The 14,733-nt window shown below is 41.5% G+C and overlaps 1 protein-coding gene across 11 annotated transcripts in view; it reads right to left on the minus strand.

The window, feature by feature from the left end:
- Tjp1 (tight junction protein 1) overlaps nt 1–14,733 on the minus strand; it is a 240,956-nt gene that overhangs the window by 76,903 nt on the left and 149,320 nt on the right. Inside the window, exon 1 of one of the 11 annotated variants that reach the window (XM_051206463.1) lies at nt 4,360–4,469. The exons of the other annotated variants lie outside the window; for them this stretch is intronic. Within the exon in view, the coding sequence (XP_051062420.1) occupies nt 4,360–4,386 (27 nt within the window). The 5' untranslated portion in view covers nt 4,387–4,469. Of the gene's footprint in view, nt 1–4,359; nt 4,470–14,733 lie in introns of those variants that run through there. 11 annotated transcript variants of the gene reach the window in all.

Consider the following 14,733-nt stretch of genomic DNA (forward strand, 5'->3'; position numbering starts at 1 on the left):
CTGGGATGTTCTGCAGCTAGGGTGGATATCACAGGAATTTAAAGTTGACTCTTGTCTTTCAAAAAACTGAATTATTAACACATTAAAGCTAAACCAAGAAACAAAATTGTATGTCCTAAATTTTCATCAAAACCATTATTTTAAAAGACACCCACTGTTTTAAATACATTTTTTTAAGACATTTCCCTAACACCATACTGATCTTACTTATTCTGATTTATTCTTAACAATTGTAATGAACTTATGTTAGGTCTCTAAATGGAAAAGGATTAAAAAGCAGGTAAGTAAGAGGCAGAATCCCAAACAAGAATTTTAAAAAAAAGTGAAGCTACTATATTTTTTCCCTCAAATCAAACAAGAAACTATAAATACCCATCATAGCCCTAAAAACCAAAGATTGGTTCATGTACCTTAATATTGGTGAGCAGGGCTAACACTACCACCACAGCAAGCCAGAAGCAGCATTAAGAGTCTTCCTCAAATCTGAAATAAAAGTTTACTTGACAAGCTCCTACCATGAAAACTACTGGAGAAAACGGCACTGCATCAGTAAGTTATGAAGCTACATAATATACTACCAGCCAATTTACATTACATAAAGTTCTAATGAATAGCATCTAAAATGCTGAACATACATACTTAAAAGCCTGTGCCTAAAATACTACATCCTGGTGAAAACTACTGTACAAACTGAGTGGGGAGAGAGACGGGTATCACTAGAGCAAAGAAAATAAATGGTGGCAGACTCAATAAAGTGAAAATCTTAAGACTCAAGTACGTTTTTTACTTTACTCTTGAAGTATATGAAGCAAATATTCACTGATCACTTAAGTACCAAATTAAAACTTATTTAATAGTTCCTTAGCAAGCAATCCTTATCCATAAAAACTGATGCCGTGGGACGTTGGTGGCAGAGTTCAAGTCCAGCCTGGTCTACAAATCTAGTTCCAGGACGGGCTCCAAAGCAATACAGAGAAACCCTGTCTCGAAAACCAAAAGACTGATGTAATAAGTTTTGCAAATTAGTTTAGATATTTTCTGCAGTTAAATTTCAAAATGTCCAACTACTAAAAAAACTCACTGTGCCTCACTTGATATAAATTCCTGAGAACCCTCACAATAAACAGAGCAATGGTTTAAAAAAGTGTAAATCATTTGTATACCCATCTACATTACTCCAGACATAGCCACTAGAAAAGCAAAACTGTTTCTCTGATACAAACATTTCATTACACAGCAAAACAATAAGGAAGCCAAGGAAGGCACAATAATTTTTACTGTTTCTCCAATGTGATACAACTTGAAAGCACAGAAGCTTTTCAACTCCCTTCAGTCACTGTCAGTGGGTCAGCCAATGAAAACATTCCTAATAATTACTATTTTCTTACCTAGTTAAACAAGTATTTGGTAAGGCAAAAAACCAACCATCCCCAAATTTCTGTTTTCAACTTTTAAATGTTACCAAGTACACTAGTAAGCAAAATTCACTGCAAATTCAGATACACATCATACACATAAAAGGCTTTTTCCTTTATTTACTGAATATCATGCACAGAGAATTCCTTTTCAAACATTCCTCTCTCTCTCTCTGTGTGTGTGTGTGTGTGTGTGTGTGTGTGTGTATGTGTGTGTGTGTGTGTGTGTTGTGAGCTCGAGAGCTTATGTCTCCCTACACTTTTCTCCTAGTGCTTTTTCACTTATTTTTTTTCAAGCACTTAAAACTTCATGAAGGGCAGTGAAGGAAGGATGGCTTAGCAGACAAAGGTGCTTGTGACTCACAGATGCAAGACTGACCAAAGCAACAAAATTGTCATCCACTGGGTCACCACAGCATATATGTACTCCCATTAGACACCCACAATAAAAAACAACTGTAACAAAGATTCATCTGGATTTTTTTGTTGTTGCATATGAAGCAAAAAAGAAACATTTAAAAAAGAAATAGCAGTCTTTGTAGTTTTATTTATTGGATAATGGGTCCTTTACCAATAATCTATGCTTATTTTAAGATATATTCACAGTTTTCCCTTTTGCTGGGCTAAGTGTACCAAAGCAAACTATTTCCACTTCACAGCATTACTGTGAGAATATACACCTTAGCACACATTAAAAGTTGATCACAAACACTAACAGCCAATAAATAAATAAATATTTATTTATTTCTGAATAAGTATTATTTATTTCTGAATAATATTTATTTATTTCTGGCTGTGAGGCACCATTCTCTATTCCTGAACCAATAGCCTACTTTAAATTACTCTGAATTTATACTAATTAGATTTTCTGAAAGGACTCATTTCTGAAAGGACCACTCATTTATGTGGTAAAATAAACATCCAGCTATCATGTTTTCTATAATACCACACTGGCATTCTACTTGGAACTGCACTTCACTTAAACATCCATTTAGGAACCAAGAGTAGGTTCTGACTCTTCACCCACAGAGTTTGATTCTCCTAGATTTGAGCAACAAACCATCATTTGTTGTATTTATTCTTAAGTATAGGCTCTGGAGGAAGATTTAAATGGGTATATCAATATTTCAAATGAACTCTTTGACATAGCAATTTCATTTTTAAGAATTTTCCATACAGTAGTAAGTAGGCAGATTAAAAATACATAAATACAATTACTTAAAGGGTACTCATTGCCGTAACAATATCCTGGAAACAAGCAAAACATCTCAAAAAGGCAATGATGAACGGCAAGATGAAAACTACTCAACCATTACAAAAACACATAATCAAATGCACTGGCTTAGACACACACTCTACAACGGTTGTGCTTCAAAATTAGTGTCTGTAAAGCACTGACAGAGTTGAGCTCTTAAGCATTTTTGATTTCCTGAGAACAATAAACGTGACTTAGGGAAACAACTGGCTAGCACTGCATTTACCTGTGCACCCCAATACAGCATCCAGGAAAATAACCCTTCAATTACTAGTTAAGCATGCAAATGTTTTAACTAGAAAAGTCTTGCCATGTTCCATAAAAAAAAAAAATCTCAATATCATAATTTATGTGTAAGCACACCTTCTAAATCACCTTGCCATAGCAAGCTATTGGAAACACTTCTCTCAATAACACTTTCCAAGTGTGTCGTCTTGAATATCAAGTACCAGGGCTCACACTTCGAAACAAAGTGACATTCTGTGTAATATGGCAACAAAGCCTTTCTTCCCAGGAAGTCCCAGCAAAGGTAAATAGGTTTATGTTTTATAAGTAACAAAATGTTGCACTGATTCTAGTTTTTGGTCCTAGCCTTACATTTAGATCATTTATCAATGTACGTTCAAAAAAGATACAAACTAAACTAAATTATTACTAAAGAAGGAATACATCATTCCTTAAAAAAAAAAAAAATCTATTCACTACTAACCAAACAGCTAACTACTGCCAGCCAAAGGACAAGATCCTGTGAAGAATTCAAACGCTTCCTTCTATCCCAAAGGTTATGATTAAGTATTTCAAATAGAAAAATACATAAAATCACCACCTGTTATAGGTTATTTGAGTAATGGATTCTTTTTTAAAGGGAGTTTGTTCACTCATCACATTCTGTATTCCTGTCATTGTTTGAAAGAGCAAGCACTGCAGGATGTTTGAAATAGAATTAAAATGTACAAAAGTGTTCTTCCAACTCGCTTTTAAAATTTTTAGCTTAATGTAGTACTTAATAAAATATAAGGCATGTTGTATCAAGAAACACACTTAAAAACACACGGGGAAATGGATCGGAAACTTGTTTTGTGCAGAATTCACCAGGTATTTTCTGTTGTTGAGTCCATCTTATTGTCCATGTGTAGGGACACTCTGTGATACTTTTTAAAGTTGAAATTAGTGTTAAGAACTTTCCTTCTCTGTTGCCTCACATAAATAATAAACCTGGGGGGGGGAGGGAATCTTAGCTATTCTCAAGCTGAGTGTTTTGCTGTCTCAAAGCTTTATCGCTGCCATTGCGCATACCGCAGCGGGTGACATCAGATCGAAACTACATGGTTTCACCGGGTACCAACCACTCCTCCAGAGACAGCCCCGGCTACCCACCGGCTTGCTGCAGGTGACACCCCCCCGGGTCTCCGCGGACACGCTCTCGGGGACCTGAGAACCCTCACCCGGGGCGACTTTCCAGGCGCGAGACCTGTTGCACGTCGCCTCCCAGCGCGAGCCGGAGCCAGGCACCGCAATCGTGCACCTGCCCGGGCGCCAGGCGCGTCTCCAGCCCGCCCTCCTTCCCAACCTCCCCCGCCCCACCATCGTCGCCCCCGGCTGCCGCCCGCGGGGAGGGCGGGGCGAGGTCCCGCCGGTCCCCCGGCCCGCACAGCCCCGCCCGCAGCCCCGCCGGCCGTGAGCCCTCACCTTAGCGGCCGCGGCCCTGGCGGACATCTTGTCTCTCTCGGCGCCGCGCGAGGCTTCTCGGACCCGAAACTCCGCGCCGCCGGCCCGCCCGCCCGCTCCTCACGCCACCGTCCGCATAAACATCTCCCGGGGACGAGCGGGGCAGGGGCGGGGGCGGCCGGAAAGGCCCGGCCCACGGGGAGGGGACTCAAGTGGGACAAAAGTCCGGGAAGCGTCCGCCCCGCCCGGGCTACTCCGCGGGGCACACCCGGGCGCCTGCTCGGCCTCCGCCGCCCTCGGCCCGTCCGCCGCTCCGCAGCGCCGGGACCCCCGGCTGTCCCCTCCGCCCTCGGGCGTCTCCTCAGAAGCCCGCTCCCGAACGTAACTTCCCGGGAACGCGCGGCCGCCGAGAGACGTGCCGTCGGCGGGCAGAGCCGTCGCGGGCAACTCCAGCAGCCACGCAAAACCTGCCGGACCGGGCCACTGAGCATGCCCAGCCGGCGGGGGCGGGGCCTCTGCGAGGGGCGGGGCCAGGCCGGCTCCGACCCCCGCGCGGAAGGAAAAGCTCAGCTCTCCAAAGTAACTTGCTAGGCGGTTTCCGCTGCTTCGCGAGCCATCCTGTTTGTTTTTTGTCAAAGATCCGGCAGAATTCGCCCCCGAGAACCCCAAACCCCTGTGTACCAAAGCTTTTCGACTCCCTACGAAGACTTGTCTACTCTCTTCCTCAGCCAGCCACCCCGGGTCAGTCCCACGCAAGAGTGTGGCAGGAAAGGCAGGCCTGGCCAATACCTGACTGGTTTCCTTAACCTCGCAAGTAACAATGGTCACAACTGTCACCACGTGTCTGGTCATTGTTACCCTATTGAAGAGAGATGTGTTTTTGTTTGAAGTACATCAGAAGCGTTCTAGCAGACTCAGAACAAGCCAACTGCCTTAAATAAGTCAAGTTACAGATCTGAGCATCCAGAGATAATCCCAGCCACTTTCTCATGCTTCCCTAGACATTTTTGGTCTATCAAGACAGCTGAAATTCTTGGCCCCTGAAGAGAGAGATCAGGCTGCCTGCCTTTCTAAACCATGTCCTCCAGCTCAAGCTGGACAAAAAAAGTATATAAGTACAGGCGGAACTCACCACCAGTTCAGTCTGCCACTGCGTAAACTTAGGCCAACTGCCTTGATGAACACGAAAAAGTAGGTAGAAAACCACAGTGAGCTTCACTGTTTACTGCAAAGCTCTTCACAAATATCAAAAAATTTTAGTAACATTAAATAACATCCTTAAAGTACCTGGTATAATGCTATGATAGCCATGCAAGGTGGAGTGGAGCATAAACATAGGGTTTAAACAATTGTTTTTAGAACTCAACTGCATGACAGAATCAAACTTAATTCTAACTAAGAAATATTCGTATATAACAATTTAAGATTTCAGAATCACCTGTTTTGCAACGCTAAGCCAGTTGAACTAGAAAAGAGCATTATGCAAACCAAACTCTATTTCTTGCCATGAAAGAAAACAGTTAAAGTCACTTTTTGTTTTACCCATATTGCATGTGATTGTTTCAAAGGCAAAGTGCCTTTGAAAGGTGATTAAATTTTTCCTACGAGAAAACAGCATTACAAAAGACTTAGGTGTGCCTATATTAGAAAGTGGTTACTGAACGTCTTTCACATCAGTGCATTAACATTTAATAAGATGCACTCTGCAAACCTGCCTAGAAGCAGATAGGGTGTTTTATGCACATACTCTTACCCTTTTTTCATTGGTCAATCTTCTATCAAGTTTCCCACTGTGTAAATTAAATGTTGGAGCTCTGCAACTTGTCTCAAATCCAATATACCTCTTATTTATCTTTGTCATGGCTTTTTAAAAAGTAAAATCAAGTAAAAAAATTCACTTTCATAATACTTTGCTTTAAAAAGTGCATCAATTAAAAATTTCCAGTTAACATCACATTTTAAATTTTTCCAATGGTATTTTGAATAACAGAATTAAGTTATCTAAATGGAATTGTATATTACACTAGGTAAGTTGAACAGATATTCTTATTATCTAAACCAACCTATATTTGTGTATCTTCTCCAGATAGCAAGGAAAGTTCCTATCATTTATAGAAATGAAGATGCCATAATGACACCTATTAATTTGTATGCTAATAAAAATAAAAAATTAAATCATTTTAAAGAAAAACACTGTTGTCAGGAATCTAGCTCCACCCTACAGTTTATCTAGGGGGAGGTGCTTCAATATGGAGTAGACAGAATATAGCATAATCTCAGAGACAAACCCTTAACTTTAATAAGAGTTTATCCACTGAACACTGAAAAAGTTGTCAATATGTACCGTGACATTAATGAGTACAGATGAATGTGGCTACATTTCCTCTAGGTTTAAATCAAAAGGGAAGAAATACAAGTGAGTTAAAGAATCTTATTTAGAGTTACAAGAAAAAGCTCAACCAAGAATTTCCCTTTGTGTACAGATTTCTTTCTGATCTAATGCAGAGGAACAGGAAACTAAAAACCACAACACTCAGAAGCACAACTTCCTGTGGGATTTCTGGTGTCTGTGGTCAGATTGCAAGAAGCACTAAGCATTCAGAGTCTTTAGAAGTCTTAGAATTACTTAATGAAACAGCCTTGACTCAATGAACTATTCCTACACTTACATTTTACACTAGTATATTTTTGTTTCCACTGTAAAAACAAAACAAACAACAACAATCTCTAAAACACTTTATTAGTGTTGCTTTTGATAAGAGTTGTGTGTTTACTTTTGAAAAGGAAAGAGGAAATGTTGGGTACCATAAGGTGATCTTGATAACACAACAATAGTTGAGTAGTATCATTGAATGTTTTGACCAGAGCACATCACTAAAGAGTCTGTGGATGGCTTCGGGACTTTCATATGTCACAGAGCAGAGCAAAATGGGGAAGAAACTCTCTGTGACTTGTCAAGTTTCTAGAATCCTTAAACAAGCTGAGCATGATATGCATGTCTTTAACTCCAGCAGAGGACAGAGGCTGGGGCAGGAGGACCTCAGTGATTCTGAGGCCAGCTTGTCTACATAGTGAGTTCCAGGATAGCCAGGACTATATAGAGAGACCTGTCTACATACATACATGCATGCATGCATACATGCATGTGGCTATCAAGCTCAATATTTAGTTTATACTTATTTACTTTTCCGTGTGTGTGTGTGTGTGTGTGTGTGTGTGTGTGAGTGTGTGACTGTGTGTGTATGTGTGACTGTGTGAGTGTATGTGTGAGTATGTATGTGTGTCTGTGAGTGTGTGTGTGTGTGAGTGTGTGTGTGTGATTGTGTGTGTGTGTTCATCAAGCTGTTGAGTCATTTCACCAGCACTTATTTATAAATCTTATTTTAAAATAAACGTCATAAATTGTATATTTAAAGTTAACTATAATTTTACATATTTAACTACAATAAAATATAAAAATATTGTTATGATCAATGTGATTTGCTTTTTACCGCAAGTGATTGTTAATTTCACATATTAGCAGGTTTTACTGTGACATTCCCATAAATGCATAGATTGCGACGTACCACATCTTCCTCCACAGCTACCCTTCCATATCGTTCCCATTGTCATTTCACTTTTTTCCATAGCCCATATAAACACTAAAACTGAATCTTTTTTTAAGTTCTCTTCAGAATAAAAAAGAATCCTTCCAACTGGACTATTACAGACCATCTGTCAAGACCAAACACCTGTCTCTTGGAGTCACCCTTCCTCCAACTGTAACGAGTGGTGCTTTCTTCTCTCGAGGTCCTGAATAGACCACAAACAGAACTTGAGAGGCTACAGCCATGCCATGACTATAGAAGCTGAGGGCTGCCTGGCTCAGCTCTGAGCAGTGCAATGCTTTTCTTCACTTAATCCCGTGTGCCTCTTCTGACACCTCCTAATGGTTCACTTCTCCCCAGCCCAGGCACCTTTTCACCAAACCCCACGGGGAAAGATGCTGCTGAATGGAACTCTTCCTCCCTGTCAAATCACTGATAACCCACCCTGAGTATGGATCACCTCTTCTGCTAATCCTCCCCCTGGACAGGGAAGCCAACCCTGCACTCCTTCTAGCTGACTCCATCACCTTTGACCAAAGATTTCTGCCTTATAATCCAAGCTTCCCCTAGTGTCTCCCACTTAAAATGCAGGAACAAAATAGCCATGGATACCCCTTGACTACAGTGCACAGGAGCCCAGTACTGAAGGAGGGGCGGGAGAGTGATGGTGTTGAATCTTAGGTTTCATGTGAGATCTGTATTTTGGAAATAAGTGATTCTGAGACAATAGAAGTTGCCCTTGGGACTTTGGCCTGTGTTTTCATCCTACCTCCAGTCACTTCCTAGGAGCATCTAGGCTACCTGCTACCATACCTCAGGAGGTCTATTCTCTTCCTGCCCTAACTATGTGTCACTGCTTCTGCCTCTGGTAAGGATCTAACCAAGAGGCAGGAGCTCCCTTGTGCATGGACAAGTACATTTGGCAGGCCTCAGGCAGGCAGTGATACTTAATGTCTGATGGGCAGCTAGTGAGAGGGTCCATCTTAGTTAGAGATGAATCTCTGACCCAGCCTAGACTGAATAACCATGCCCCCTTCACTAGAGGGGGGGTTATCCTCCGTATTTCCTCTCTGTGGGAGCAGTAGTGACTCACTTTCTCCTTACCTAATCTCAGCAAAGCATTTTAAGGCCGTTGGGGTGGGAATACCAGCAAACCAGCAGGCCAAGCACACACAGAGGGGGCACCAGGTCCCTGTGAAGACCAGTGCTTCTTGCATGCCTGCCAGGGATATGGGATCTCCATGGGCTCTTTCCAACCTTCCTAAGTCTGGCTGTACTGGTCACTTCTGGCCAGCTTGAAGCATCCTCCAGGGTCAAGCCACAACGTCTGGATTTTATCAACTCCTCATAGGACTAAAATCTTTGAGACTGACATTTAAAACGAATGGAAAATTTTGTGCTGATATTTTACATTTTAAATTTCTCTTTACTTAGACTGACATTGATTAGCAAATAAATCTGACAGATCATGATGGCAACAACTGAAGGAGGAAAACACCACCAGGTTTAGGCTGTGAGTAATGGCTTTACTGGTGCTTTTCCTTATGTTGAGAACAGGATCAGATTTTCATTGTTCATCAGGTTCCAGATACCGGGTGGCGCTTCTTCCTCTTCTTCCTATTGATACCATTCTATTGGTAGCAAGCCTCTCCGGAGCAGCTCACCAGCTGTCTCTCTGTGTTTAGGCATGCCCAAATTGCCTGGATCTACCCTCCTCCTTAATTTCACAAGTAACATGCACTTTTAAATCCACTGTGCTCACATTCCAGTTGCCCATGAATACTATCATTTAAACCTAAATAGAAAGCTTGTCTCCAGACTGCCTTCTACACTTTGACGTGTGTGTGTGTGTGTGTGTGTGTGTGTGTGTGTGTGTGTGTGTCTGTCTGTCTGTCTGTCTGTCTGTCTCCTGCCTCTCTGTCTCTGTCCCTGTCTCTGTGTGTCTACGTGTACAGAGGCAGAGAAACAAATGAGAATATATATGTTTGTGTTTGTCAGATAAACTACAGTCACTGTTACTCTGAATTTCATCTACTTTTTATTTAAAATTAATCTTGGTAATCTCTTAAACAATTGGCTTTATCATTTAAATTGGCTGTGTAGAGTCAGGCATGATAATGAATACCTATGGTCCCAGCCTCAGGAAGACAAAGGCAAATGAACTATAAATTCATGACATATTTGAGACATAGTGAGACCTTGTCTCAAAAAGAAAAACTAACATCTGAGTGGCAGTGGCACAGGCATTTAATCCCAGCACCCAAAGGCAGATAGATATCTGTGAGTTCTAGGCCTTCCTGGTCTACAGATATAGTTCCAGATTAGTCAAGGCTATACAAAGAAATTCTGTCTTGGAAAAATCAAAAGCAAAGAAAAACTAATAAAATAAGCAAAATGTCTGTCTAATAATCTATACTGTAAACATAGTACAGTTTCTCTAAGACCATTTCTGTTATTGTAATGATTTTTTTGGTTTTTGGTTTTTCAAGACAGGGTTCTCTGTATATCCTTGGCTGCCCTGGAACTAGATCTGTGGACCAGGCTGCCCTTGAATTGAGAGATCCACCTGCCTCTGGAGTGCTGGGATTAAAGGTGTGTGCCACTGCCACCCACCCAACTAGAAATTCTTAAATTTGATATTCAGACACATGCACAAGTATTTTTCCAGGAGAGGTTCAAACATATTTGAGGGTTGAAGTATGGGCTATGTAAAGATAAATAAAAATAGAGTTGGACGAGTGGGGTATTTCTGCAATCCTGGCAGCTGGAAAACTGAAGGAGGAGGTCCTAGCCAGCCTGGACCCTGTCTCAAAAAAGAAAGGGGGGAGGGTGGGAGGGAAGAAGAGGGCAGAGAGAGAGAAAGAGAAAGAGGGAGAGAAACTATTTAACTGATATTGCCAACTTGTCCTCCAAGAAAAGCTTAACAACTTCCCTTCTTTCCCTAAGCAAGCATGTGAATTCCTATTTAATCTTTTATGAGTTTCTTCATCTAGTAAAAATATCCTATCATTTGCCTGACATACTTTCCCCATTTTGTCCTATTTGACTGTTTCTTTTAATAGTTCAACACGAAAGGATACAAAAGAATGTTTTGTATGAATTTTGTACTGAATGCATTCTGAGTCTCCTCTCAATCTACTCCATGTTCATGTGTGTTAGATAAAAAGTACTGCAGAACTTTACAGGACAGTATGGGGAGCCCCTGGACATCTTTCAGGAGGACGTGTTTCCCTCTCCTGTTAACATCTTGCACGTCCCTAAAACATTGAACAGCTATTGATTCACTATATCAAGTTCTGCCAGTTAACTCCCCTACTATCCCACACTGCTGGGAAGTAAAAACAGGGCCTCACACATACTAAACAAGCACGCTACCACTGAATTCTTTTTGTCCTTTTCCTTCCTTCCTTCCTTCCTTCCTTCCTTCCTTCCTTCCTTCCGACAGTCTCATGCATCCAAGGCTACCTTGAACTCACCATGTAGCTGAAGATGATGTTGAATTTCTGATCATTCCACCCACACATATCTCCTAACCACTGAGATCACAGATGTGAGCCACCATGCCTTAGTTTGAAAAGTTAACTCTTTAAAGTGCACTCATACTCTTGTGGCTTTGTCAACGGCTCCTCCTCTCCAAATATTAGGAAATCTATTTTGAACTTAATAGTTTTACCTCCCACACTTTCCATGAGCTCAAGTTTGTAAGAACATCACGTGGTGGTTTGAATGAGAATGGCCACCATAAGCTCATGTATCTGAATGCTTGTCCCCAATTAGTGGAACTACTTCGAAGGATTAGAAGGTGTGGCCTTGTTGGAAGAGGTCTATCTGTAGGGTGGGTTTTGAGTCTTCAAAGGCCCACACCATCCCCAGTTAGCGCTCTCCCACTGCCTCATGGTTCTGTCTCAAGTACCATGCCTAACTGCCTGCTGCCATGCCCCAAGATGATGACAATGACTTGCCCTCTGAAACTGTAAGCCCCCAGTAAACATCTCTCATTTGGGGGGGTCTCATATAGCCCAGGTTGGCCTTGGACTTTCTATGCAGTAGGGGAACTATCTGGAACTTCTGAGCTTCCCACCTCTATGTCTCCAATAAGGGGAATACAGGCCTGTGTCACCATACTTTACTCAGTACATTTCTTATTATGCTCAACAACTATTTTCCCTCGGTCTCACTTTGTGAAAGAATCAACACGAGACACTTTCTGAGCCTCACACACTAGTGGATATGAGAATAAACCATCTACATTTCTATAGTTTTACGTGTGTCATCCAAAGATGGCAGGGAGAATCCAAGTCATTGGATTAGTAGAGAACAAGAAGCTAGTCAATGTCTCTAAAAGGCCCATATATTGTCAGCTTGTGGTGCTCCCAGGAGGGGGTAGAGAACTAACTGGCAGAGGTTAGGTCAGAGGGTACGCCCCAGAAGGCACTATTGAGTTTGGTGCCTCCCTGCATTTTTCTGTCCTTGCCAAAACCAAATTTGGAAAGAAAATCTAATATCTTCAGTGACCTAGCTATGCACGGAAGAGGTTTCCAGTGACCACAGCATATTCTAAGAAAAACAGCCCTGGAAAGGAAACGTGAAAGTCACTCAGTGTCTCATGGTAACAACAGGAACAGTACTGTGTTGAAACCATTGTATAATTGTATACGTTGATATATACTTGCATACAAATCAGTATATGTCTAACGACTGTACTTATTAGCATATATGCATATATTTAACACATATTATCATTATTAACACAGATCATTATTGGGTTTTTTTTTTTTTTTTTTTTTGAAATGAGGTCTCACTCTATAGCCGAGACTGGCCTCAAACTGTATAGCCTAGAATGCCCTGAATACATAGTAATCCTTCTGCTTCAACCTTCCACATACGACATTACAAATGTGAGGCCACACTCTACTCACACACAAATTTATAACATTAGCATTGCTACAGCAGTCCTCATGAAGTTAAATATAAATAGAAAATAATTTAATTTCAAATTAATAATGCTAATATTATATATATTGTGTAGGCTAATAAAAACAATGCTATATCTGTTATAACATTTATAAATATTAGTACATGTTAACATTGTTAGAAATTGGTACTTTAATAACAGAAAGAGAAAAAAGTATAAAATCAAAAAAGTTAAATGAACATTTTACAACTGTAATTCCCCTACTTAATTTTTCAACAGAGCTATTCTAAAAAGGCTCTGGGCACTGAAGGGGGACTAAAAATAACAAAAGCTGAACATCAATGAGCACGGAGCACCCATGCTGTAATTTCCAGCCAGGAGCAGGCAGTTGGAAGTCTAGGTCAAGGAATATGCAAGTTCCAGAAAGGAGGAAAGAGTTCTCAGGTAACTGGGAGTCAAAGGAGACAGAAACCAGGAAGCAGTACCTCCAAGAGCCAGAGATGAGACATGTGATAGGAAGAACAGAAAGGAGGAAAGGGGCAGAGGGTGGAGGGGATAAAGGTGAGAGGAAGGGAAGAGGCAGAATATGGAATGAAAGAGAAGAAAGAATAAACATCAACTATCTAAAACTCATGAATTCATCATTGGGGGAGGGAAAGGCCCTGAAAAGAAATGTTACTCACTGGACAGTCCTGTGAACATGGGGACCCCAACTTCTCACTCTGTAAGCTGTAATGGAAGGAATGAGATGCTTTGTGCATGAGTTTTATTTCAGCTCACCATGGAACTCCAGCCAAGAAGTGTAATGTTGTGACAGTAAAACACCATCCTGGACCCTTAGAGACTGGGGCCCCAATCATCCAAACACGAAGAGCCACTCGCGTACTCCCAGCATGACACAAAGGCAAACTTTTATGCCTCCTATATGAGACAACTGGGAACGCCCATTTCTATCTATAAAGGATTCCTGCTTCCCTCAAGAATGTAGCCTAAATGGGCTCTAGCCTGGAAGGCTATCTTGAATTGACAGAAATATGGGTGATGGAGGAGCCTGTTGATGGCTCACAAGAAGCAAACAAATGTGGGAGGTTCTCTGGAAAGAGAACATTTTCCAAACACATCAATGGAAAAGGGAGATGAAAAGAAAGGGCAAGCATGAAGTCCTGTGTCTGACCCCCAGCACTGCATCAACTAGGTGCTATAGCACACACCAGCCATTCCAGCGCTTGAAGGAGGCGGAAGCAGAAAGACCAGATGTTCAAGGCCATCCTTATGCACAAAGTGAACTAGAGCCCAGTCTGGGATACATGAAATCCTGTGAAAGAACAAAGAGGAGATGATAGAGAGGAGAAGAGGAAAAAAAGAAAGAAAAGCAAGCAAGTAGGATCTTATGCAAGTTCTTCTTTGTTATGAGTAGGTGTTTCTGCTGGCCTGGGCCCACTGCCACGCCAGCCCCAAATAATACACAGAGACTCTGTATTAGATATAAAGCTATTGGCCAGTTACTAGTTTCTTATCGGCTAGCTCTGTCTTAATTATGAACTCATTTCTATTAATATAAGTATTTCTGCACAGTCTTATCTTACTGGAGAGAGGGGCTGGTGTTCTACCCTGTAGGTCCTCCATCTTGGATCTCCTCCCTACTTCTTCCGGAATCCTCCTTGTCTCCTAGTCCCACCTATCTTGCTTTCCTATAGGTCAACAGTGCTTTATTCATTAACCAATACGAGAAACATATTTACAGAATGACATCTCCCATTACTTCTTCACATCTATGGACTTTTAGAAGATGTTTTAAAGATGGCCAGGGATGAATGGTTATAGACTGGGTTGGGTGATGCCAAATGTGATGGTGATTTCACAGCTTCCTCCAAGTGATGGTGCGCCAGAGGC

The sequence above is a fragment of the Phodopus roborovskii genome, unplaced genomic scaffold (assembly GCF_943737965.1).
Source record: "Phodopus roborovskii unplaced genomic scaffold, PHOROB, whole genome shotgun sequence".
Lineage (NCBI taxonomy): Eukaryota > Metazoa > Chordata > Mammalia > Rodentia > Cricetidae > Phodopus > Phodopus roborovskii.